Raw genomic sequence first — 22,639 nt, 5'->3', positions numbered from 1 at the left:
CTATCACCTTCATTTCATGCGCTGAATCAAATTAGTTTAGTTATGGATTGACAACGTTTCTGTGGAGAAATAGGTGCTTTACAACCTGACTACTGTTATATACTTAAGCTTAATTACCTTAGCTGAAAGGAGCCCTCCAAGGTTTTGTTTTCTCGGCTTCATTTGAAAAGATTTGTCATTGCTTGCTAAGACTTGGTGGGTTTAAAACAGAAATGTTTATGGGCTGTCAGAGCCATTTTAAATGCCAATATGTGGCGTTTAAAAGTAAAATGTGTCATTTCTTGTAGTCCTATCCTAAACTACTGCCACCTAGTGGAACTACTGTTGATCTGGTTGGTCATGTTTTTACACTTCTTGAGGGAGTCAACCTAGAAATAAAGGGGTGCCATTATCTTTGGTAGAGTAATATAAACAGTAATGCTGATACTAGTTCGGCATCTTTTGTCCGATCAGATTCAAGGACTAGAACCTATTGTTGTACTTATATAAACATATGTGGGATCAGAAAAGGTCTCTATATGTATTTTAGATACTCATTTAGCAGAATGATATAAAGTTACAAATTTCATTAAAGACCCCCTGGTGTAAATTTTTATGGGACGAGATGAAAGCGAGAACAGGGTGATGATGGTTGGTATAGTATCGATAAAACTGTGCTAATACGAGGTGGCAGTGAGTGCACTATTATTGTTTTAGTAAGCTTTTTGTATAACACAGTTTATAGATGTGATATCTGAAAAGTTTTGTAAAATACAGCATTTAAATATTCACATCCTCTAGTTCAGGGGTGTCTAACTCATTTCGCATCGTGGGCCACATACGGCCTAGGGAGATGTCAAGTGGGCCGGACCATTAAAATTATACCATACTCTGCTATAAATAATTAAAATATCATGTCTTTCCTTTGTTTTGGTGTAAAAAAGCACAAGAACATTAGGAAAAGATTGAAATTTAATAAACTATCCTTTTACAAAACATTTCATAAAACATCTCATATTTCCTTAGACAAATGTGAAAAGGCACAAAACTTTAATTGGTACTAAAAAATATAGTAATGCACTTTAAGATTAAATGAGACTTTTAAAAAAAGGAATTTTTAAACCACTTACACAACTTTTATTTTGAAGCTGCTGACTAACATTAAAGTGCACATTTTTTAAATCACCACAGTAAGGATTCATCTTCACAGAGCTGTATTCTTTCAATGCAAACAGTATCTAAGGCAGCATTTTAAAGGTGTTAGTCTAGTCTGGACTTGTATTTGTTCCTGAAACTTGGCATCTTTTGGCCTGTACAAGTGCATCAACACCAGGTGTCATGTCCTGACTAGCTGTCACTTTCAGAATGTCATTTAAGTGCTTGTTTGTGAGCCTTGAACGCATTTTTGTTTTATTGATATTCATCACTGAGAAAATTTGTTCACAAAGGTAAGTTGTCCCAAACATGCACAAAATTTTAGCAGCCAGGGCTGTTAATTTGGGGTACCCTGGTAGTAGATACTGATAAAATTTGTCCAGACCTACAGAGGCAAATTTGCTCTTCAAATCTGCATCACACTGCAAATCAATTATCTCTAGCTGAATTTCGACCGGCAGATCAGAAGCTTTAACTGTGAAAGGTGAGCGAAAAACTGAAAATTCTGTCTCAAGTTCACCAAATACCTGAAAACGTTTCTCAAACTCCCGCAGTAGTCCTGCAATTTTGTCTTTGTACCGTTTAATGTCCGCATCAGGTCTGGTCACACACACATCTCTCAAACAAGAGAAATGAGCAGGAGTTCCATTTGCCAGTTGCATCTCCCACAAAGTCAGCTTTAACTTAAATGCATGTATGTTGTCAGAAAACTGTGTGACAACTTTTTTGCGGCCTTGCAACATTTTGTTTAGATTGTTCAAGTGTTCAGTAATATCAACCAAGAATGCAAGGTCCCGTAGTCATTCCTGAGATTGTAATTCCAACACCGGTTTTCCTTTTTTTTCCATGAACTGTCCGATTTCCTCTCGTAGATCAAAGAAATGCCTCAGCACAGCGCCTCGGCTTAACCATCTCACTTCAGTGTGGTATGGCAGGCTGTGGGTAATGTTTCTGTCGCTGAGAAGTTTGTCAAACTGACGATGGTTCAGACCTCTGGACCGGATGAAATTTACAGTGCGAACAACCACTTCCATGACGTGGTCCATTTTCAGCGACTTGCAACACAATGCCTCCTGGTGCAAAATACAGTGAAATGTCCAGAAACGATCTCCTCCATTAAGAGCTTGTACTTTGTCTTTGAACTTTGTCGCGACACCTGCTTTCTTTCCGACCATGGATGGCGCGCCGTCTGTAGCCAGGCTGACAGCGCGGGACCAGTCCACTCCAACTTTGTCTAATGCAGCAACGACAGAGCCGAAAATGTCCTCGGCTGTTGTGGTGTCCATCATTGGCACCAACTCAAGAAACTCTTCAGTAACTGTCAATGTCTCATCAACTCCTCGAATAAATATGGCCAGTTGGGCCACGTCTGTGATGTCAGTGCTCTCGTCAATTGCCACGGAAAATGCAATAAATGACTTGACTCTCTGTTTCAATTGACTGTCTAAATCTGCCGATAGTTCCGAAATCCTCTCTGCTATAGTATTCCTCGTCAGGCTAATATTGGCAAAAGCTTGTCGCTTCTCGGGACATACAAGTTCAGCCGCTTTCATCATGCATCGTTTAACAAAGTCACCGTCGGAATACGGCTTCGATGCTAATGCTATTTCGCTTGCAATTAGGTAGCTGGCTTTTACCGCTGCTTCACTGACTTCTCGGCTCTGGATGAAAGTTGACTGCTGTTTCCTCAGACCCGCCAGCAATTCGTTAATCTTATCTCTTCTTAGTTGTCCTTGCAAGCCGTCATATTTTTCGCTGTGATGAGTCTCGTAGTGGCGTCGAATATTATATTCCTTCATTACCGAAACTTGTTGCAAACACACCAAGCACGAAGGTTTTCCGTGCATATCTGTAAATAAATAGGACGTGGTCCATTTTTCTTTGAAAATTCTACACTCCTTATCTACTTTTCTCCGTTTTGATAACGACATTTTGGCTAAAGAGGGTGTAGCGGAGAAATAGAGACCAAGGTATTAACAACGTCGTAACAAGCAGCAGATGACGCATTGATACCGTCTGCTGTTTTAAGTCTGTCTCAGTGATGCGGCTCAGTGCGCTCCTTAGCGGATAATCAATGAATTGCAGCGAATTAAAAATATTAATTTCATGTCTTTTATGCATTTTTTCCACTTTCAAATTATCCCGCGGGCCTGAACGAACCTCCTGGGGGGCCGGTTCCGGCCCGCGGGCCGTATGTTTGACACCCCTGCTCTAGTTGGTAAGAAATTAGGACTGAACCCTTTGTGTTCTGAATTGAATGTCCTTGTGGCTTAGAGCATGCGTTGATACCGATATCACAAGGTCACTTTTAAGCAGACCATAGGGACGAAGTCAACCGTTGCCCTTCGGTTTACATTCTCAGGCGATGCCAATGGACATGAGGAAATAAAAGGCTTTGTCCCGCAAACAAATGAATCCAAAGCCACTGATTCGGCACAACGCCTTTCATTGCAAGGTAATGTTAGATCAGATCATTTGTGTGCAGGGCCCCAAGGTTGTCTGCGTTCTTGACAGCGACTTTGGGAGCCAAACTTAAAAGCTGGACTTGGAATTGCGTCTCTCCTGTCATGAAACTCCAGCTCCTCGCACACAATGAGGGTCTGGTAGGGTCACGACCATTGACACTCAATTTTAGCCGGTTCTTCTCCCGTAATTAACGTTCAACCCTAATACCGTCTGATACAAATGAAGCACGCCTCCCGCCTGCTTCTAATTCTCTCTCACTCGAAAGTAATTCAAGGGTTCGATGTACCGAATGTCCTCCTTTCCCACGAGAGCCGGTTTCATTACGACTGAATTGTTTCGGCACCTCTGAGCGCCTTCTCTTTTATGTTTTCCTGTGACACACGTATGAATTGGAAATGACTTCAAATACGCAGCCGGATAACATCATAGAGAGACGGCCTCAGAGGAACATAGACACCTTCAGAATGTTGAAGAAGGAGAAAAGTGAGGAGGCGGAAAGAAAGGTGGGTGAGGAAAATGACAATGAGGACAGGGGTACTTGGGTAATTGAGGGGCGGAGAAAGGGGCTGACAGGGGCAGATAGAGGCAACAACAGGGAGGTTGTGTTGTGTAATCTGACAAGTCTTGGGTGGTGAGATCGTCGTGGTCAGTGTATTTACGTGAAGGACCAAAAAGCACCAGACTGATTTAGACTGATGGTCTCATCACACAGCCCCAAGGACTCTACGTACACCGAGCTACACAACAAATATCACACTCTAACACCATATATCTGAAACTCAGATCCTTATATGTATAGATGATATTATGATCATTTCAGTGCCAGTTGTTAGTATTCCAGAGCCAAGCCACATGCTGGCAAACATAACAGGTCAAGAAAAACTGTATTGCTCATGAGAAGCTCAGAAGACAAAAATAAGTTATTGCTTTTGTGCCACTTCAGTATCAACTTTTCCCTCAAAAGTTTTCCTTAAAGGAATAGTTTGCCCACAAATTAAAATCCGTTCATAACTGACCCACCATATTGTCATTTCAAAACTGTATGACTTTATTCTGGAAACCAGGCAAGAAGATATTTTTGGAAACGTTGGTTGCAAAACAGCATTGACTTCAACCCCACTGACTTCAATTGACAACAATGGAGACATTTCTCAAACTTCATTTGTGTTGCACAGAAGGGTGATAGAATTACATTTTTGTTGAGCGAACTGTCGCTTTAAGACAAATGAGAACGTAAACACTTGAGACAATTGTCAACCTTGCAATTATGGTTTGAAGTAACAAAATCGATACTAGCTTTTGTATTTTTGTATAGCCTACTAAGTGTCTGCAGAGTTTCAAAATGATTGAGATCCCAGTTTAAACACTTGAGGAGCTACACAAGAGACTCTGTGTAAAAAATCTGAAATTTCACTTATTTTATAATGTGGTGAAATTGTCAGATTACAGAAATAGACTGCAAATTTACATCAGGTATATATACTGTATTACTTATAAGATGTATTTATAATATACTAAATAACATAATAAGAATCTACATTTTATTATACGTAAATTTAATTTTAAGTTTTTTTTCTGGCAGCCCATAGCTGCTGGAATATTGATGTTTTTCCAAGAAGAATCCGAGAAGACCTCATCAAAACTCTCCATTTGATCTTCACTGCTGTCTAAGAGACACAAATGAGATTTCAAAGGTTCTCGTTTGTTTTTTCTTTCCTATGGGAGGAACTGCTACAAATGAAAGCTCACGGCCTTAAATGGCCAGAACTAATGAACACCTCATAAACGCTTAATGTGTGCTGAAGCCTTTTGAGTTTATCTACCACTGTCTCATTAGATCGTCCACAGAGAACAATAGACAAGGCATCGCTACTCTGCATGCAGGCCAAACCAAAACGTCAACCAGACCAGGGAGCACTTGTGGGTTTGAAGACCCTAGAACACACATATCCTCTGCTGGCCCATAGAAACTCAGGTTAATGAGAAACGGACAGTGTTGAGATGGGAGCTAAGAAGGGTCCCTGTAGACACTATTAGGATATGTTTCTAAAGCTCACTTCAAGGGGTAGTACTGTTTACCTGAATAACATGCCCATGTTGTTAACGGGAACCATTTTATGAATAGTTGCGAGAGATGCGGTGTGTTTTTAAGGAGCTTGAGGCAAAAGCTTGAGGAACGAAGTTTTATCCATGGACACTGATACCATAGCTCTGTTTTAAATTTAACAATGCAAGTGGATAATCTGAATTATACTTTGCGATACTTTGTATCAGTGTGTCTCTAACTAAAGTGAGTCAGACGGGATAAACTGACCATGTAATATTAATGAGTTGAGTCTATTGGTTTACCTTAAGGGGGTTACAACTCCACATCCTGCTGAGAAAAATTATGGGTGACGTTATGCATGCTCCTGGCCTTTGACATTTTGTTTGGTTTTAAGGTCACAGACTGAGGAGAGTGGACTTTGGAGAGGAGTCCGTTTTTTATTTCTCTTAAAGCCATCAATCACAATACCACGCTTTTTTCATTAATGGACTTCTCATATTCATTTCATGGACATTTGAGTTTGGTAGGTAAAGTTTTTAAAGAAGGAGCTTTCTCTTTTCATGCTCAGCTGGAGACTAAGCCGATGAGGAACTTCATTACTTTAAAACCCTCCTGGTGTTCCCGACTGTCTCCAACTACAAATATCTCAAAGTAGAACTAATGATTAAAATAATGATGATGATGAAGAGTTTGATGAAAATGGTAATGTTCTTTTACACTCTCACACTTAGGTCCCAGTGGACTGAGAGACTTAAAGTAATAGTTGACCAAAAAATAGAAATTCTGTCATCATTTGCTCACCCTATTATCAAACCTGTGTGACTTTCTATTTTTCCACTGAACACAAAAGAAGATTTTTTGAAGAAGGTTGCTAACTGGCACCCTTTCACTTGCATTGGTTTGGTGTCCATAAAATAGAAATGAATGAGTGCCGGTGCTGTTCGGTTATAAACTTTCTTCAAAATATCTTCTTTTGTGTTCTGTGGAAGAAAGAAAAGTCATGCAAGTTTCCAGAGACAGGCGAGTGAGTAAACGATGACAGAATTTTCATATTTGAGTGAACTTTCCCTTATACATGTCCATTTAAACTATAAAAAACACTTGAATTTTGAAACCAGAAAAAATTATTAAGTAATATAATATTAGATGTATAGACAAAAATATAAAGTAAAAATGTAATGAAGGAAAATTGCACGCAATACTAAAAGGATAGCAAACTTATTATTTATCCCTATGCCAAATATGCATGCTCAGTCTCCAGCTTTTTCTCTTTAGTGTCACAATAATTTTGACTGAAACACCATATGTGAATTTCAGTCTTAACACATTTGCTTTATTCATCCTGTTTTCAGTATCTATCAATATATATATCGTCCTGTTTTATCTATTCACAGGGAGCTATTTCAAAAGCCGGTCCAACCCAAACTATGGCCTTGTCAATGCATGGCACCATTACTGATGTGAAGGGATCTGGTCACATTTACGCAGGTTTTGCACTCAAACCAATTTTAGATCCATCCAATAGCTCTTGCCAAGCAGCTCCTAACACATGGCTGTGTGTGCTCCTCCTCAGGCGCCCTGAAAACAAAGTCAATTTCTGTATCCACGCCTGCCAGCAGCCACTAATGGCATAAGCAGAGAGAGGTCATTAATATGTGTGGATTAAAATGCAGAATAGACTGATGAGAAGGCAGAAACATGTAGGAGGGGAGACGGTACAGCTTGGCATAGTGTTGGAGTTCAGTATAGTGAATTTTGATGCGAATTGTTTGCAATTCACAGTGAATGCCAAACAGACGAGGCTGAAGAACAATTCCATAAAATCTTTCCCTAAGGGCTCATTCAGACCCAGACAAAATAGGCAGAAATATCGGCTACTCTTTGATTTAGAAATCAAGATTTCACTACAAGTTGGCTAGGAATCAACATGGATTTATTTACATTTACGCATTTGGCAGACACTTAAAGTGCATTCAAACTATACTGTACATTTCATCTGCAATTGTTTGTTCTGTTTGTGGTTGACAGCTGTGGTCACCGTTTACTCGTCGTTACTAGTCGTTGTGAAAAAAAAAATCCTTTTGTGTTCTGACTTGTGTAGTGAATTATGGTTAAACAAGCCTTTAATGAGCAAATGAATGGGGAATAGGGTTGAATGTGTATGGAATTTGAAAGAGCTTTATTTACATTACTATACATTTCTTAGCTCTCATTAATTATTCAGGATCTATTCATTAAGTTATAAAACCTTTCAGAATAAACCAAGTATGTATATGCTGCATCTCCGTGAATGATAACAAGGATGTTAAACTCTTGCACACCAGAAACCAGGTATGAATAACAATGTTGTTGAATATTAATATGTATTAAAAGTAAGAAACTTTCAATAAGAAAGATACTTGGGTTTTACCATGGTATTCTTTAAGCATACTAATCTGCCGTAGCACCTTTACAGTAAATTATTAAAGATTTTAACTTTTTTGTGTAAAATATAGTGGAATAGTTTGCTTTGAGAAAATCAGAGGATGTATGTTGTGTTGGTGCTAATCTTTTAACATCTGACTTTAACTTTCATTATAATAGACATGACCTCTGCTGTCTGAGAAAAGAGAGACCATACAATTAAAGGTCAGTTGACCAAGAATATTACCTCTGACCTTTAAATGCTATTGATGGATCTGATTGGTTGATTGATTGATGCTGTAGCTTCCTTCAGTAAGCTGTCCTTCAGGGCTTCTATCCAATAAAGAACACATCCAGCTGAGATTCTTGCATCTGTGACACCTATGTGATGCTCTTGTGTCAGCGGCTGCCATTCTGAACAGCAGGATAGCAGCACAGGCTTTTTGGTATACCATTCAAAAGGCAGTGCTACACAGAGAAGCTGTCTATCAGCCTGTCGCATACCAGTCCTGTCACTTTCTAAACAATCTTGGAGAAAACACGCCCCGTTGGCAGGAGGTTGTGTGGTACTTTGGATCACGCTAATGTTATTGAGCATGCTTTTGAGCAGATATGCTGAGTCTCGGCAAATATTAGAAGCTCTCTGTGGGAGGTCTTATATTTTAAGGACATTTGCAATTACCTCATTTTCCCTCCTGTTCAAACTTCTGTTATTGTGGTATTTTACAGCTAGCTGTGTTGGACTCTTTATTCATAACTACAGTGTTTATATTTTTGATTTAAAACCTCATGCAATGTCAAATTCTTATTTCAGTGCAGTTTATTGGTTATTGTTTTGAGAAAACATACATTAAAGCAGTCATCCTCAATTGTCGGACCGCGGGCCAGATCCGGACCTTTGCTTCGTTCCATCTGGACCACAAGACATAGTCTGATAAACATTTTAAAACATTTGACTATTTTTGTTGTTTACAAAACGCGTCTACAAAATAGAGAATCACATCACACGCGCTCTCAGGAACATTCATGTAATTGATCTTTTGTTGCTATGTCTTCTAATATCTTTATCTAGCGCCAATCTTGCTTTGGTGTAACCCATTCCGCTACTAGGAAGACACAAGCTTATTTTAACAACAGTAAACAAAATGTATTTGTATCTGTCAGTCTGTTTACTGTATGTTATAGGTCTCCAACTTTTCGACAATATTTGTGATATTTTGTAAACCATAAAGTTTTAATATACATTTAGCTTTAGCATTATTGATCAGTGCAACAAGCAAGGCAGGACGAGAGCTTCTGGGAACGACACAGTTGACCGTGAGGGAGCTGTCGGCCCTTAACTTTCGTTTGGTTGTTTGTTTTATTAAAAAGTTGGTTTAATGTGCATTGCTTCCCATTTACTTGGTACTTTGCTACAATCAGCATGTAAACATTTGTGACCCTGTGAAGACCCTGGCTAAAGATTCGTAATCTAATTAATTATTAGATAACAAGCATCGAAGATTCAATTCAAGCATTAATTTAAATCTTTAAAATGTCATTATTCAGTCAATATTGAAGATATTATTGTTATATTTTCACAGTATATTCTGTAGGATGATTTTATGTAGAAATTTGTAAAAAGACTTTTGCTGGGTTTTCACAAGCAGCGTCACATTTTGTGATGAACATCGTTCTAATTGGGAAATTTTTAAAGATAGAAGTAGTTCTGGTTTGAATGGCATGGAAAAGCTTATTTAGTAAGTATCTGTGTTTTCTGTTTATGATGAGAACATTTTAATTGTTACATTACGTTTACTGTTTGTATGTTGTCAGTAGTTTTTGTCATTTAGAAAATATGGATTATCAGTAGTGGTGGGCCGTTAACGGCGTTAACGCCGTTAACGGCCCACCACTACTGATAATCCATATTTTTAGAATGTAATCCATAATCCATAATAGTAATCCATAATCCAAACGCCGTTAACGCAGTGAGACTCTTATCGCGCGTTAAAAAAAATGTAGACTTTCACGACTTTCAGAACATTTTAATTGTTACATTACGTTTACTGTTTGTATGTTGTCAGTAGTTTTTGTCATTTAGAAAATATGGATTATCAGTAGTGGTGGGCCGTTAACGGCGTTAACGCCGTTAACGCAGTGAGACTCTTATCGCGCGTTAAAAAAAATGATGACTTTCACCTTGATATTTTAGCGCGGATGTATACCAGCTTAACTGCACTGTACGGGGCGAGAACGAGATTTTTCAACTCGCGTGATTCGCGTCATTGGCGGAAGCAGAAGCCGCCTCATCATCTCATAACCAGGGCTTCATTCGCGTCCTTAGCGCCGCGTCATCATCTCATATCCAGGGCTTCATTCGCGCGATTCGCGCAGCAAGGATGTCTATTGGCTCTTTGCATTAACACATAAATCACTCGTGCTTGACACGCCATTCGCGTTTGGTCTGAACACAACATAACGTTACTGTGAAATTACCGCATCAAACGTGACGTGCTAACATGGATGCAGCTATGAAGCCGGCGGGTTTGCTTCAGGGAATATTAATTTTTAAGAAGCTTCCCAATAGAAACATCGACAAGACTAAGGTTGTTTGCACCTTGTGCAATGCGGAATTGGTTTAAAAAAAAAAAAACATTCTCTCAACAGGTAGTGGTCTAGCTTTAGTTGAAACCAGTAACTTGGTATTGAGATCTAATGTATTATGGCTCCTGTATGACATATCGCTTGTTGCTCACTCACTCTTTGTAAGTCGCTTTGGATAAAAGCGTCTGCTAAATGACTAAATGTAAATGTACTGTAGGAGCTCTTCCAGTCTCAAGTACCACCTAAACGCAAATCATCCCTTAGCTAATGCGGAAGTAAACACAAGTTCATCTTATTGAACATAATTTAATTTTCATCACCAATTATCATAGTAGAACAGCTTTCTCAAGCAGTTTGTGATGCATTTTGGAAACAGGAGATGAGCCCCTGGTCTAATGCGCCACCTGGCTTGAGACACCCGTTCTCAAAGACTTACTTTTAGTCATTATTTGGGTAGCACACATATTCTGAATGCCTTCGGCAGAATTCAAATGAGCCATTTTAATCTAGATTAATCTAGATTAATCTTGGAATTAATCTAGATTAATCTAGATTAAAAAAATTAATCTATGCCCACCACTAATTATCAGACTTCTTCAGAGGGCATTCCTCTAAAGCCACAGAGCCTAAAATACACACAAACTGTGGATATCAATATATATATAAATGGCCTGATAAAAAATCATATCTTTTATACAGTATATCCAACTGGACTAAAGTGATTACATTTTTATTTTCAAAAAACATATTGTCCATACCTTCGTTTGGAAGAAAAAATATGAAGACCGGACCTTTAGGAACTTTAATTGAATACCCCTGCATTAAAGTATACATTTACATGAATACATTAACAGACACATTTATCCAGAGAAACTTTTAGAGCATTTAGGATCCAGCCTACTGTATGCAGCAAACTTCTGATCTTGCCATTTCTAGCACCCTGCTGCGCCAGTTCAGAATTTATACATGCAGATTATGACAGTTCTCTTTCGCAGTTTGATGAAACAGGGGATATGTATCAATAATAAATGGTTGCAATATTAATGTTATTTCATGAACGTACACAGAGAAAGAATCTTGAAAGTATTAAGTCTCAAAGCAGAAACAGTGGTATCTCAACACTGCAACTGCAGGACAAAAAGCATACAATATCTTTGTTCATGCCATTAGCCACAATCATAATGATTTTTGCCTCAATAAAAAAACGAATAGTTCAACATAGTGAAGTTATTTGTTCACCCTCATATCATTCAAAACTTATATATGACTTATTATTTTGTGTTCAAACAATGGAAGTCAATAGGGCCAATGGTGTTTTGGCTAATTACGTTCTTCAAAATATTTTTTGTGTGTGAAACATTCAGCTAGCTTCTTAGGTTTTATTGAAGCTAACTTTTTCTATAGTTTATTAAATAACACATAATTATTGTATCCATGATGACATCAGACATAATTTGCAGCCCCTCTTATGAAACCCCCCATGTACACTTCCATTGAGTGATGCTGATCAAGACATATTGAATCAGAAGCTTTCCTGACACGTCATTTATGATTTACACCAGAGCACGATCTTACACCTAGACCTAACACATCGCTTGGGAGGAACCCAGGCATAACCGAGTAAAAGCCAAGCCTTGATCCACTGCCTACCACAGAGCTTCATGAACCATGCACATGTATGCACATTGGAAATGTTTCGCTCCTCTTCAATGAAAGCATGCTGTCCTTGCATAATTTACTCGTGGATGGCTTGAGTGAAATGCAAATCAGCCTCACAGTAATGGCAAGACATACTCTTTTTTTTCAATTATTGGTGCTTTCACAGACCTGTAATGTCCTGACATGGCTTACAGGGGGTCAAGCAGATACAATTAAAATGAGTTTTTACCACTATGGAAATCACTGTAAGAATTCAATATTGTGCCAGCCTTTGCTTGTAATTCCTCCATCTAGCGAAGAGGCTTTTAGGAGCTTTCACCAGTTTTGTGGAGACACAGCCACTGTAATGAATGGCTTTCATTTTGTGCTGGCATTTTTGTGTTCTTTTCTTACATGCAGTCCCTGGATGTTCTGTATTATGGCATAGTTTTATTCATATTAGTTGGATAATGTTGGTAACATGCATTACTTGACATTGCTGTGATGCTAAAAGAGGACAAAAGCGGCATTCGTTACAGGGCAATATATCGGTCCTTTCCACAGGCAGTACAGCTACATTAGGATCATTCATAGCACTCAGGTTATTGGAAGCGCACACACACACACTGAAAAAATCATATTATATCTATTGTTAGGAGAAGAGGTGCAGTGGAAAAAAAACTTTCACACCAATTTCCATCCTCTCTTAACTCACAAAATAATGTTTGATACAACCAATATTGCCTATAGCTGTCTCAATGTGGATTCAAAGCCTTTCAGGGATAAATGTAAACTGAAGCGAGCTTTTCCCCTTGATATCTTCTGCCCTGGGGTGCTTACTTGCTTTTTGTGAAGGAAGTGTGTTTCAGAGAAAGTCCATTCCCATGTGATTTCCTTTTTTTTCTTCAGAACTGGCTATTGTTTTTAAACATAAATGAGTAATGGGAATAAGCACAAAAACTTCAGAGTTAAAGCATCTTGTAAAGTACATAATTCCTCTCATACATCTTAACATTTCATCCTAGTTCACATAAAAAGCAAATATTTGACAATTTACGTTCATATACTTTGTCCTCTGTTGGGCTTTTGATCTGTTTTTGAAGGATACTCCGCCGTAAAAGGAAAACTCTGTCATGAATTACTCACCCTGAAGTTGTGATAATTCTGGGACCTCCGTTCATCTTCAGAACTCAAATCTGCACTTTGAATATCAGTTACGTTGCTGTCTATAGAGAAGAGGTCCAAGGGTTATCGTACAACTTCAGGGTGATTAACTCATGACAGAATTTTCATTTTACAGTGGAGTGCCCCTTTACGCAAACACTACTTTTGAACTTTTATTAACTTTCAGTATGAAATGAAGTGTCCAGAGGGAAAAAATTCCCACGAATTGAGCACTGCTAAATCCTTCCTAACTATACTTTTTGGATCCTTAAGAAAGTGGTCTCAAGTCACCCATTTTTGTCACGTGAATATTTTAAAGGACATAGTGTATTCGATCTGCTTTGGCTCTTTAGTGTGGACCCTTTTCACTTTGACTGTCTCAGAGTTAATGGTGGGGGAACATGGAGACTTTTGTTTTCTTCTGGCTGTCAGTTGATAATTGGCCGATGGTTTTCGATAATAGCAATATGTCACAGGAGCTGCAGGGAGCTTTTAAATTGTGTACAAAATATATTGACGTCAGTTTATTCTCTACATTTTAACAGGATTGATGTATTGGTGAGATATTTGGGCAATACACTATAATGGGATGATGTATAACAGGGTTTTCGGAATGTTTGCCGTGTGACGAGTATAAACTTTACATTGAATATTGTTTTTCAAATGTAAAGACTTCGTGATCATCAGCTATTGCTTTCTTCTTCTTTTCTCTTATCTAGGGTGCACCTCTGGGCCCATAAATGAGACTAAAATGGTGGATGAGAAGACGAGACAAGAGGATGAAAGCCATCAACAATGCTGTACTCTGGGGAAATAAGCACAGGCCATTTTGACTTGGAGAAACACTAAGACCCAGCTATACCACTCCACTATAGTGAAACGCTCTCCATTTGAGACCCAACCTGTAAATGCATAAGCTATGGTCTTTAATAAAAGGCTTGACATTTCAGTACAAAAACCCTCAACTCATGTGAAATAGTTATCTGGACCATACACTGGACTTTCCATCCCTTGGCTGAATCAAGGGAAAGGGTTTTTTACCCTGCCAGAATACTGTGAGGTTCCATCCAGCCTATTAAAACTCAAGTGATTCCCCAAGCTGGTATTGCTCATGGCTTCCAGGAGGGCTTCAGGAGCTTTTAATGGAGGCATGTTGAAGTGTGCCTTCTTCTGGTCTTTGGCATTAATCTATCTGACTCGCATAGCTGGAGTAAGGGGGGATTGCTGGCTTATAGAAGGAGAAAAGGGATTTGTATGGCTGGCTATTTGCAGCCAAAACCAGCCACCCTATGAAGCTATCCCTCAGCACATCAACAGCACCATAGTGGACCTTCGTTTGAATGAGAACAAGATCAAAAGCATCCAGTACTCTGCCCTTAGCCGCTTTACCAACCTAACATATCTGAATCTGACGAAGAATGAGATTAATTATATTGAAGATGGGGCTTTTTCAGCCCAGTTCAATCTACAGGTTCTCCAGTTGGGCTTTAATAAACTGCGGAATTTAACAGAAGGGATTCTCAGGGGTTTGGGCAAGCTGCAGTACCTCTACCTCCAGGCCAACCTGATTGAGACTGTGACACCCAATGCCTTTTGGGAGTGCCCAAATATAGAAAACATTGACCTTTCCATGAATCGCATCCAGGTGCTAGATGGCTCCACATTCACTAGCTTGACTAAGCTGACCACCTGTGAGCTCTACACCAATCCTTTCAATTGTTCCTGTGAGCTCTTTGGGTTTGTCAAGTGGCTCTCAGTCTTTCCCAACAGAACAAGCGAACGGATGGTGTGCGATTTACCTGCCGAATTCTCTGGCTCCAATCTCCTAAGCCAGAACCCAAACAATCCAACGGATCGTAACGCTCTGCATATGCTGTCCACTGTGTGCACGGAAGACTATGTGACAACGTACAACCCTGTGCCTCCTGAGACCACTTCTCTCCCTCCAGACTCAACACCGTGTGGGCTGGAAGACTGTCCGTCTGGGACCGAGCCTGAGGAAATCAGCATTAGTCCCACTTACATAGACTTAGATGTGAAACCAATCATGAAACTTAAGCAGGTGACTTACACAAATGCAGTAATCACTGTTCAGATTCCTTACCCCTACAAGAAAATGTACATCCTGGTTCTGTACAACAACAGCTTTTTCACTGATATACAAAATCTCAAACGGCAAAAGGAAGATATTGAACTGAGAAATCTAAAACCCCACACCGACTACACCTACTGTGTGGCTTCCATAAGAAACTCCTTGCGTTTTAATCACACCTGTTTGACTCTATCCACAGGGCCTAGAAATGGAAAAGAGAGAGTAGTTAGCAATGCAACAGCCACTCACTACATAATGACCATCTTAGGATGTCTGTTCAGTATGGTAATCATTTTAGGCATTGTCTATTATTGCTTACGGAAAAAGAGACAGCAAGACGAAAAGCACAAAAAGGCAGGCAATTTGAAGAAAAACATCATTGAGCTTAAATACGGTGGGGAACTGGAAGGTGGGACAATTTCCAGGATGTCCCAAAAGCAAATGATGGCTGGGGAGAGCATGACCCGAATGCCCTACCTACCCTCAGGCAGTGACATGGAGCAATACAAATTGCAAGATATAACCGACACGCCAAAAATGGCCAAAGGGAATTACATGGAAGTGAGGACAGGGGAGCATCCAGATCGAAGGGAATGCGAGATGTCAATGCCTAGCAACAGCCAAGGCTCTGTTGCAGAGATCTCAACAATTGCAAAGGAGGTGGACAAGGTCAACCAGATCATTAACAATTGTATAGATGCTCTAAAATCAGAGTCCACGTCCTTCCAAGGGGTGAAATCTGGTGCGGTGTCAACGGCAGAACCTCAGTTAGTCCTTATTTCAGAGAAGCCTCAAAGCAAGTCTGGTTTCCTTTCACCTGTCTACAAGGACAGCTACCACCACTCTTTACAAAGACATCACCTTTCAGATGCCTCTCCAAAGCGCCCAAGTACAGCCACCGGTGGTCCCAATCGGAGCCCAAGGCCTTATCGCTCCGAGTCGAAGTACATCGAGAAAACCTCGCCCACTGGGGAGACCATTCTGACTATCACACCCGCAGCTGCAATACTAAGGGCAGAAGCAGAGAAGATTCGCCAGTATAGCGAGCATCGACATTCCTACCCTGATTCCCACCAAATCGAAGAGCTGGAAGGACCAGACAGCCGGAAAACCTCCATCTTGGAGCCCCTGACAAGGCCTCGGCCCAGAGACTTGGCTTACTCACAGCTTTCTCCCCATTACCACAATCTCAGTTACTCTTCAAGTCCTGAGTACTACTGCAAACCGTCGCACAGCATTTGGGAGCGCTTTAAACTCCATCGCAAGCGCCACAAAGATGACGAGTATATGGCCGCAGGCCACGCCCTGAGGAAGAAAGTGCAGTTTGCTAAGGATGAAGACTTGCATGACATTCTAGATTACTGGAAGGGAGTGTCAGCTCAACAAAAATCTTAATTCAGTTTTTTGTCTGTGTCTTTTTCACTTTTGATGGACTACAAAGAACAGGACTGAAATGAATCCTAATAATCTAGTGAAATGTGGATAAAAAATTACAATTTAGGGAAAAAGGTTTGTGTACCAAAAGATGCTACTCAAAGCAACAAGAGGAGAATATATTGCAAATATAAAATATATATATATATATATGTTAAAATGGATTTTTAGTATTTGGTTTCCGCATGGCCAAGTCCTGTGACAGTGGATTTGCTGTTGTGTACTGTGAGACTCAAAAGAATCCAACAGTGACATACGTCTTCTGAATTCTTAGTATTTCTTCTTGCAGGACCACTGAAATTTATGGACAGTTTTCTCCCAATATTTGAGTTGTTCTAAATACAAATGAATTATGTACAGATACTGTTTCTATATTTGCAACGTTTGCTGTTAAAAAATGGAAAAAAATCTATAATGTGTATGATTCAGGTTTAGACCATGGATTTTGGAGTTAGCTCCTGTGATATTTTCTGTCCTTAAATGAATGTTTACCGTCCTGATGGATAAACATTGCACTGGTCAATGAAATGGCATATTTTCCTTTGGACAACGGTTTACGCAACCCTGCTTTGCCAATTTTCTGTCTTCAGCCACGCCATTGATCAAACCGCACAATATTACACAAAGGCTGATGAAATATTATATTTGTGTAAATCTTGACCACAAAGTGTATCAGTTTGGTTGGGATGGTGTAGATGAAACATCTGCATAAATGATTGCAATGTCAAAGTAGAGAAAGATAAAACAGAAAAAAAATCTGTTCGTTTTGATTTGTTTACCAGTATTACTCCACAAAAACACTTCTGCTTTGACCTTAAGATGCCTAATAATAGTGAGGGTTATCTGATCATGAACCAAAGTGCTTGGTTGGCAGCTCATCACACATTTCCTGCAGATGTTTTCCACCCATCTCGAGCCAACAGCCCAATGAATGAATGTACTACATACAGTTTAACGAAAAGCAGCCTTTCAGCTGCAGTTAGTTTTTTTTAACCATCTGATATTCATTTTCTATGCTGTTTGCTGAGTTATATTCATTCTACTTTTTCTGTTTCATGTATTTCTCATTTCTGTCAATAATATCTAATCAGAAAAAAGTTTATAAATCTAAGGGTATGTTTAGGCTTTTCTACTGTTTGGCGGGTATAAATGCTTTTATAAATGTTGAACGCCACTGCACGGACATGGAAATGATCAGCGCTGACCAGGAGGGTGAGACTTGAGAGAAAAGGACTACATTATTTAGCTGAACTGTTGCCACTAGATCAGCTGAACCTATTTACGGGAAGTTACTGGGTCGTCCAATTTTTTTATTTCAACCGCCTTAAACTTCTGAAAATACCTGTGTAACTGTATTTTTCTTTTTCTTTAAATGTTGATGTTTTTGAAAAGTCTTCATCTGTTGTCTTTTTTTTAAAAGACGAAACATTTCAGTAGATTTCAAGAGCTGTCAGATTTATAGATAATCTAGCGAGTAACCTATATGTTTTTATATTGCATAGTGTAGCACTCCTGTATCTCATTCAACTTAGATCTGTTGGGAAATCTGTGAATGGGGAACATCAGATTCAAACAAGAGCACAATGAGTGTTATTTTGTATTTCTTAATAATATGTTACCTGCTTTCAGACAGAGTACTGTGAAATAAAGGAAAGGGTGCACCCATACTCTCAATATTCTCATGATGACATTCTTTTGGAGTCCACTGGTATATTTTTTCTCTTGTGAATGTGTGTGTACCTTTACTTCATCCAAAAATAAAAAATCTGTCATCATTTACTCAACATTGAGTCATTTAAAATCTGAATACATTTCTTTGTGTTGAGGAACACCAAAAGATGTTTAGAAGAATGCTCGTAACCAAACAGTTATTTTGGCCTCCATTGACTAGCCTACCATAGTAGGAAAAATGAAAATACTGCAAAACTGTTTGCTTTTCTACATTCTTTAAAATATATTATTTTGTGTTCAACAAAACAAAGAAAATTATACAGATTTGGATGAAGGGAGTCATGAAGGGAGATTTCTTTTTGTGAACTGTTTCTTTAAGTATGTATTTCTAGTTGATCTAACCTATATTATTTTGATGGTGTAACCTAATAATGTCAGGTTGATTAACTCATTAAACAATCTTTTCCTCAAAAGAACCAGTTATTCATGAATGTAAACCAAAACGGCTTTTCCTCTTTTTTGAGTGAAAATATCTTTTGTACAAACATCAAGCCTTGTTTTCATATGTAGGCCCTGCAAACTGTTCCGAGTTTAAGAGTAAGAGAAAGAGTTTATTATGGAATAAAGCAACTTCCTTTTTACTACTTCAATTGATCATTCAAGCGGTTATAGCACAGAAGCACTCTAAAATAAAATTGAATGTAAGTTCATTGCATTAAAGGAGACACTAAAACAGTATTGATGATTCAATAGCAAGATCTTTCATGTGTGAAATTTCACTGTTCTAAAATGAGAAACGTATTATAATCTGATTTAAGAGATTAAGGCATTGGCCCAATCCAAAATCCTAGGCACGGTTTGACCTTATATTATGAGAGTTAAAGCTGGAAAATTCTGCCATTATTACTAACCCTCAAGTAGTTTAACATCCCTAGGACCTCAGTTTTTCCCAATAGTGCAAATTAAAGGCGGAATGTCTGATTTCTCATAACCGTTGTTGATGTTCTAATCACCAAAACAGACACACCCCTACCCCCATCTTTCGCTTTCGTCAGCGCTCAGCTCGATTTATGTCCATCCTGTGCACCGTGCACCTTACTAATGATTGGCTACAAGGTTGTTTTGGTACACGGCCCGACTTTTTAAACAAGCCTAATTCGGAAATCGGACACACCACCTTTAATGTTGTTTTGGAAGCTTTCTGACTACACGAGCCACATTGACAGTGAATCCAGTGTCAGCATCAATCGACTTAAGCACGTTCTCATCACACGGGCTCTACTTTTGAACGCGCATTCGTCGAGTGATGCTGACACCGGATGAACTGTTGTGTGGCTCTCGGGAATGCACACTGGAAACAAACACTGAAATCAGGATTTTTTTAATATAGTTGTTAGTTTCGTTTGTTTGCGCACAAAAAGAATCCTTGTTGCATTATATCAATTTGTACTGAACCCCCGGAGTCGCATGGCAAATTTTCGATGCCACTTTGAAAATTGGTTGCGTTGCAATCTAAAGAGATTTAGTTTGAGTATTTAATGGCAGAATTTCTATTTTTTGTTGCAGTTCCCCTTTAAATATCTTAATTATTTTCTGTAGTATGCATGGATGCTTACCAGATGAAGTGTGGTGATTGTAACATTATGTGTTCTCATCCTTCTTGACTTCAGGCATTCCAATGGTGAGAGGTTTCTTCAAATGCACATTTTGCTCTAAAAACCCATATTTTCTTTTAAAGGATAAATCCTTGTATTCTCAAATGGTTACAAAGCAGTGAAAAGTGCATGAAGATTTGAAGTTCCCTTTCTGTCGGTCTCTCGACGTTGTGTCGAGAACGACAGATGGGGTTCGCCCTTGAGAACCAATCAACTCTGACTACTATAGAAAAGGCCAATGAAATTTGGCGAATGCAATTTGCATGCCGGGCTCCGCCCCCGGAAATCCGGTATAAAAGGAGGCCGGCGTGCAGCATTCACTTACCTTTTGTTCTTCAGAGCCATCGCTCATGAGTACAACTCAGGATTCAATCCTCTACAACTACACGCTGGTGATACGACGTGTTACAGCGGATCGTCCCTTCCTGCAGCGACCTTCCCCTGGGCGTCTCGGCGGTTCCGGAGGTGTTAGAGATTTTTTCTAAAAGTCCTTTTCAGGACTGACTGAGCATTCTCCAGCGCGGCATGTCCCGCTGTTCTCTTGGGTGCGGCACCCTCATCGAGGAGGGGGATGGACACGATCGCTGCATTAGGTGTCTGGGCGTCCAGCACACTGAAGCAGCGTTCGTTGACACATCTGCCTGCACTGCGGGCAGATTGTCATTCAGAAGTTGCGGTCACGGGTGGCTGTCTTCCTACGGGAACCAGCCACCATTTCGTCTGCTACCCGGGCTGTGACATCTGTGGCTACGGCCCCGATGACCACCCACGTTAGCAGCGTTAGTGATACGGGGAACTCTGCGAACGTAAACCCGCCAGCCAAGTGCTCACGGGCCGATCGCACCCCGATTCGCTCTTCTGAACGTTCCCCAACCGGCGGTGGCATACCGTCCGGATCCTCACGCACACACTCGGAAACGATGTGTGACGTAGATGAGATGTCGCTCGCAGCATCGGAGGGAGACTGGCATCCGACTCTGCCGAATCCAAACTCCACCCCCAGCGGTCGAGTTCAGGAGGAAGCAGAAGTGATGTCATCCGTGCTAACCCGGGGATACGTGGTTCCCGAGGTCGGTGCGCGGTGCAAACCGCGCCCACCCCGGGTGCCATGTTTTTCCCGGAGGTGCATGAGGAGCTGTGTAAAACTTGGAACGCTCCTCTCACGGACCGTTCCAGTGAAACCAGCTCCGGCTCCCTTACTTCCCTCGATGGTGAGGCAGCCAAGGACTGCGTCGAGATCCCCCGGGTGGAACGTCCGCCTGCGGTGCACCTGTGCCGCGGACGGCTACCACCTGGGGGGGGATCGACCACTCCTACCGTCCAAAGCACGTAAGACTTCGGCATCACTGGTGTCGAAAGCTTGCGATGTTGCGGGCCAGGCTGCCTCCTCTCTCTATGCCTTGGCCATCCTGCAGGTCCGCCAGGCCAGGGCGTTGAGAGGGCTCCACGAGGGTAAGGCCGACCCGGGTATAATGCAGGATCTCCGTGCCACCGCTGACAGCGCTCTACGGGCGACTAAGGCGGCGGCACGGGCCCTGGGTCGGACGATGTCCACGGTAGTGGTCCAGGAGAGACACCCCCGGCTATACCTTGTGCAGAAGAGTGACAGCAAGGAAGTCCGCTTTCTTGATGCACTCATCTCGCAGGGTGGGTTGTTGGTAACACCGTCGAGGACTGCGCTCAGCAGTTTTTTGACGGCGAAGCAGACAGTGGCAATTAACCACATTTTTTTCACGCCGCGACTCGGCCGCCTACAGGCCTCCGAGATCTCACGTGACGTCTGCTTCCCTGCAACCCAGGACCCTTTCGACATCGGCTCCGGTTCCTGTGCCCCCACAGGCGGCACCCCGGAAGCAGAGGTCGAGGGGGAAACCTCCACCCCGTCAGCAACCTCCTCGCGAGAAGGGACACTGACGGGAAGACCCCAGGGAGAACAACATCGGGCCCGAACCTTCACAGCCACGGCTCTGATCGGTCGGTACGGGACGACTCCTGCCTCGTCACCAAAGCCGGGCCCTTGTTAGGGCTTGGCGCCCACTTACTCACTGAGTTTTCTGTTCTCCCCGGGTTTACTTGCAGCCGATCGCACACTCCACTGGACTGTGCTCGGCGAACCGACCTCACACCCTGGCGAGGCGTGAGGTCGTACACATATACGACAGCCGTCACCACTCTCAAACCGACAGTGCGTGCCGTTGTCCCGCCAGGCAGGTAAGCAGGCGGAGCAAAAAACCTTCCCTCCGGGGACTCCCCGCGACATGGTTAGCTCCGCCAGCCAACGAACCACCCCCCGTGGGAATGATGAAGCAGACCGTCCCCTTGGTCACCCTGTCACAGTCCCTGGGAGCT

General features: G+C 41.0%; 2 protein-coding genes across 4 annotated transcripts in view; one reads left to right on the top strand and one right to left on the bottom strand.

Moving 5' to 3' along the window:
• Positions 1-18,980, top strand: part of elfn1a (extracellular leucine-rich repeat and fibronectin type III domain containing 1a) — a 94,725-nt gene extending 75,745 nt beyond the window's left edge. For all 3 annotated transcript variants that reach the window (XM_056753919.1, XM_056753921.1, XM_056753920.1), the window contains one exon: positions 14,158-18,980. In XM_056753919.1, coding sequence (XP_056609897.1) covers positions 14,550-16,925 — 2,376 coding nt within the window. In that variant the 5' untranslated portion in view covers positions 14,158-14,549 and the 3' untranslated portion in view covers positions 16,926-18,980. The remainder of the gene's footprint in view (positions 1-14,157) is intronic.
• LOC130425864 (general transcription factor II-I repeat domain-containing protein 2-like) lies at positions 1,750-2,933 on the bottom strand. The gene has a single exon (XM_056752279.1). It carries the CDS (start codon positions 2,931-2,933, stop codon positions 1,935-1,937), a length of 999 nt encoding a protein of 332 aa, XP_056608257.1. The 3' UTR covers positions 1,750-1,934.
• Positions 18,981-22,639: the final 3,659 nt, after the last annotated feature.

Source organism: Triplophysa dalaica, chromosome 7 (genome assembly GCF_015846415.1).
Source record: "Triplophysa dalaica isolate WHDGS20190420 chromosome 7, ASM1584641v1, whole genome shotgun sequence".
NCBI classification, from domain to species: Eukaryota; Metazoa; Chordata; class Actinopteri; order Cypriniformes; family Nemacheilidae; genus Triplophysa; species Triplophysa dalaica.
The sequence above is the reverse complement of the archived record's forward strand: the minus strand, read 5'-3'. Positions and strand labels throughout refer to the sequence as shown.

Excerpts from the sequence above, each read along its gene's own strand:
- LOC130425864 (XM_056752279.1), bottom strand. The coding sequence starts at position 2,933 with ATGAAGGAATATAATATTCGACGCCACTACGAGACTCATCACAGCGAA.